A 4,878-nucleotide genomic window follows, 5' to 3' on the forward strand; every position below is an offset into this window, starting at 1 on the left:
GCATGTAAGCACTTCACAACCCCAGCCAGCATTTACATATAAAAATAAGCGTTTTGTAAGCGTTCAAATGTAAGCAAAACACTTATAAAACGCTGCTGTGACCTTTACAAAAGACATCAAAGCAAGGGGTTTATAATCGAAACGGACCCATCATTATAAGCGTTTAAAAGACAATTGCAAAACATGTTTTTTAAGTAACGTAATTACATGTTTTCTAAATGCTTATAAAACACGTTTTGAAAATGCTTAAAAAACACGTATTTTTAATGAAATAAGTAAGCGTTTTAAATATTTACTTTGTTTTAGGTATGTTTTTTTATTGATACATTTAAAAAATCAGTTTTAATATCAAATTTGGTTTCTTCATAGAATAATATTACATTAAAATATAAAAATAGGAACTTCATTGGTTTTTTCATTTAAAAAATCATTACTACTTAGTATTTTAGTTTACTTTTTTTGTTGTTTTAATTTTAATACGATTTTTTGCGTACTGGAAATATGACTTAGAGGCAAACACAAAGTCCTCTTCCTTTCCTCCATTTTCAGCGAAAGTTTCTGCAATAGAATTTAAATATGAATATAGAAATGTAACTAGAAACCTTTTAAACGTATTTCACTTACGATGAATAACAGTGGCGACAGTGAAGGCCCTAATGCACTTCTTATCTGCAGTTCCTCGCCAGGAAAAGCTCTCGGCAACGTTGTCAGTCATAATCTTCTGCCACGCTTTCGTTACAAATTTTCTCGAATTGGATGTTGACCATCTTTTTAGATCTGCCTTCTAAAAATATAAATAAAATCGACATCAGTATACAGTCACCGGATATTTCAAATTTAAATTCTTACCAGCAAGGAAAATTTATCTATATCTTCCAGAATAGTTTTCTCAAAATTGAGGAAGTCTTCAATATTAGCATACGGCTTGCTTGGTATAATAGTAGCGTTATTATGTGATACGGCTTTTTTAAGATCAATGATTTCTTTGCGCATTCCCTCAACGTTTTCTGTTAGGCGCAACAATATTAGCTTATTTTTTTCCTCCACCTTTTCAACAGCCCTTTGACATGCGTCGATGATTACTGATTGAATTCCTGCCGAAAAAAATATAAAACAAATATGAGAAAAGTGTTGCGGTGTTATGTTAAAAGTATCCTTTAAAAATAAATATCTTACCCGACAACGTTGCACTATCCAAAGAAGTTGTTGTTGTGCTTGGACTTGGTTGCATCACATAAATTGTTTGTGAGGATGCGATGTCATCATTAATGGGGTCGACGATGAAATTGAGATTGTTCTGCGACATGATCTGCTATGAGTGGCACAAATATATAAGACGATCTGGTGTAGAAGCATATAACTTTTGATGTTACTTCGTCAAGCGTATGGTGATTCGGTGTTTTGTTAAAACTGAGATTTTCGGCACGGTAAATATTAAAAAGCGATGATTGAAGCGGCTTATCATATAAGTTATGTAAGTCTTGTACCCTTAGCCCGTGAAGTACAAAATCGTTATCAGCAGATCTTGATATGGAAATAAGTTTGAAAATTCATTTTTGTACTAAATAAAAGTTCTCAGGCGCAATAGATGCCATCGGACGAGTTCTCACTTTCATCAGAAATATAACCATCGTTTGGCAACAAGGAATCTAAATTATTCTGTGCTTCAGGCACAACCTCCTGTTCCACAAATTCACTCTGGGTACTTACAGAACTTACAGCAGCACCGTTCCATAAATGTTCAAAAATTTCGAAGCTGCTGCGCACAACACTTTTCTTCTTTTTTGCTGCAGACATTAAATAAGTAGATTATTACCTTTTTTAATAGCAAATGATAGTTAAAAGTATCAAACGCACTTAATTTAACAACTTTAAGAACAATTTTACATAATTTATTAACACAACTTATTAGCACAATCTTTTGCGTCGAGAACTACACGTTTTGCTTAAATTTATGAAACACTTGCATTTGCAAGCAAATTGTCAAGCAAAACACTTGCATTTGCAAACAAATGTCAACGACATTCGCAAAACTCTTATTTATGCAAGCTTGCTGCAATCTTAATTTACAAAACGCTTGCCAATATGTTTGCTGGGTTTTGTTCTAACTTAACGCGACCGTGGAAACTCCGCGCAGCGCTTCTACGCAGATAATGAGAAGCAAACAAGCAAATAACGTTACGGCTGTGGCACGCTGCAAAATAATAAAAACAAAATAAATAAATAAAATCACTAGAATGCGGCAAGCGACGGTGCTGCAGCAATGCGTTGCCGAAAAGCAAAGAAATCGCGGCGCATTCACCGATTCTGCGGCCAACTTTCACAGCCGCCTGCATTGTGGACCATTTTGCTGCGAGTTCACGACGGTCGCGGGCAACCGAGCTGCGGTCGTTCGATTTGTTGGGATTTTTAATTGGACACTAAATACAAAAAAGGAAATCAAGCATGGCGGTGTTGGGCTGTGAGGTCAGTTGCAAGGGTAAGCACTGCAGACGCAAGTCCAACCACCAGCGCTTCGGTGGCAAGACTGCAAAGCTCTTGCTGTTAAGCGCAACTTGAGCGCTGTGCAAACACCGGCGCTGCCAATGAATGGCGAATCAGTGCACATAATGAATGGTTAAAAATAAATTTAAATAAAGTGCAAATATTTGCAAATAGTTAAGTGATTTCCGCACGCGTACATATTTAGAGTAAACAAAGTGTTTTTCTAGCAATTAGTCTTGGTCTTGCGTTGAAAGCGCGTAGCTCACTTAGTGTGACGAGCGCTTTTGACAGCTCGGCGGCCGAAGAAGTTTCGTTGGTTGCGAGAAATGACGTTTATTTCAATTAGTACGTGGGCGAGGAAGATAAATGCACTTCAATTATGAGTTGTTGTTTCACAAATTAGCTCTTCGATATTAACAAGTTACTGTTTGACAAGAATTTCAATCTTACCGCAGGTACTCTATTATGTCGAGTGAGAACTACTCCGACCGAGTGAGAACTACTCCGCGGCAGATAAACCTCGCTAAGAGTCTGTAGTTCAGGTGATCTGCTATGTTCTACCCTGGACCAGAAAGATTTTGTAGTCGCACAGCAGTCAGGTGTTGATCAGTGCTGCTAAGCTCACGAGAAGTGCAGAGGTCCAGCATTAGAAGGCAATAGTATAACCGGGACCCAGTGAATGTTTGGGACAAAAGTGTTTTCGCTTGCGAGCTCATAAGATTTCCAGCAATTCCGGTATGACCGGGCACACAAACGGGTCTGATAATGAAATAACTGTATGCCTTCGATCTGCTGTGAATGCGTAAAAAAGCTCACTTCCTCTCCTCAACATAGACTTCGTCTCCAAAACGATCAAAGGTTGACAAATAATTCACAAAACGAAATTTACTACCAACTAAACTATCGCTAATTCGAGATACCAAGTGCAGCCAGGTCCTTCTCCACCAGGTCTCTCCAACACAGTGGAGGTCCTCCTGGGTACTACGTCGAATACTTTCCGAGCTGGAGTGTTTATCCATACGGAGAGCATGACCTAGTCAGCGAAGACGCTGTACCTTAATTCGCTGAATTATGTCAATGTCGTCGTATATGTAACTCAAACAGCTCATCGCTCATCAGACATTGTCATCATCCATGCCTCCGAAGTAGCCAACAGGTGCAAGAGTTATTCTGTGTTGGATTTCGACGCCGACTATATTCTATGATGCATGCACCTTCTCAGTACTTCGCCGCCGTGTTTGAATAGCTCAGTCGGCAATGCATCGACCCTCGCCGCTTTGCTGGGTTTCAAGATAATTGCTATTCGAACTTCGCCATGGTCGGGTATTATGACGTCTGCTCCATTGTCATTGATTAGGCAATCGTGTTCGCCTTCTCCTAACGTTATGCTTTCACTGCCATTCAGCAGGCTGGAGAAGTGTTCTTTCCATAATTTTTGTATGTACTGGGCATCCGTAACTAGATTACCTCTGGGGGTTCTGCAAGAGATCCTGTCTTGAAACCTTTAGTTTATAGCGCCGTCTTTTCGTTGAACTTTCGAGCACTACCCCTGGTCGACTATCATGTTGCGAGGTGCGCAGTTAATGGACTTTAGAAGAATTATACAAATTGTTTTACAAAGGCTCGGAGGTTTGTCATTATTTACAAGGAGACCGTCACTATTTTATAAAACTTTTTGGAAGTTCGTCGAAAACTGAGAGTAATTTCAGGGCATCTATTGTGATTTAGACTTTTCAACTAAGTCGCTTTAATTAAATAATAAGATCTCTATTATCTTGAAAATATAGTGATCTACTTATTTTTTATTCAAAAATAGAGTAGAATGTTTGGTAACTGAAAAGATAAATTGATATTTTTTTTATCAACTACATTTTTCCAAATGACAAAACTTTGGAATAAGAATTTTTGAACTTTGATTTGAATGAAATCCCTCAAGGTTCTTAAAATCTTCAAAAGAAAAGCATAAATATTATAAATTGAAGAAAAGGTTGTAGGCAAGCATCACAATAGTTTAATCGTTTACATAAATTTATAGAAAAAAATCTAAACAAATATTCTTCTTTTCACAAGCTGAGAGGGTTTATTTCTTCATCAAAGGTCTTAGCAAGCTTCAATGCACAACAATAACATCTGTGAACGATTTTCCACCTCACAGACCGCTACCCTTCTTTTGTTGCATTGTGTAATAATTTGAGTATGAAATTGCCTAATGCGACTGTCAATTTTTCTCTCCAGTGCCCCCGAGCCGTTCCAGCGTTCGTACACGCTTTGGAAATACAAATATATGCCCATCAAGATAACTAGCGAAGCCATCCTTTTATGATATACGCCATTGTGTGTTTAAAGAAATTTATGCAAAGTTTTTTCGTTTGCCCTAAAACTTCCCAAAACACA

The 4,878-nt window shown here is 37.8% G+C and overlaps 1 protein-coding gene across 1 annotated transcript; it reads right to left on the bottom strand.

Moving 5' to 3' along the window:
- Positions 1-374: 374 nt before the first annotated feature.
- On the bottom strand, positions 375-1,537 carry LOC125778626 (uncharacterized). The gene is made up of 4 exons (XM_049457270.1): positions 1,177-1,537; positions 850-1,094; positions 625-784; positions 375-558 (listed from the first exon to the last, which is right to left on the bottom strand). Exons 1-4 carry the CDS (start codon positions 1,304-1,306, stop codon positions 446-448), a joined length of 648 nt encoding a protein of 215 aa, XP_049313227.1. The 5' UTR covers positions 1,307-1,537; the 3' UTR covers positions 375-445.
- Positions 1,538-4,878: the final 3,341 nt, after the last annotated feature.

This window comes from Bactrocera dorsalis, chromosome 5, assembly GCF_023373825.1.
Source record: "Bactrocera dorsalis isolate Fly_Bdor chromosome 5, ASM2337382v1, whole genome shotgun sequence".
NCBI lineage: Eukaryota > Metazoa > Arthropoda > Insecta > Diptera > Tephritidae > Bactrocera > Bactrocera dorsalis.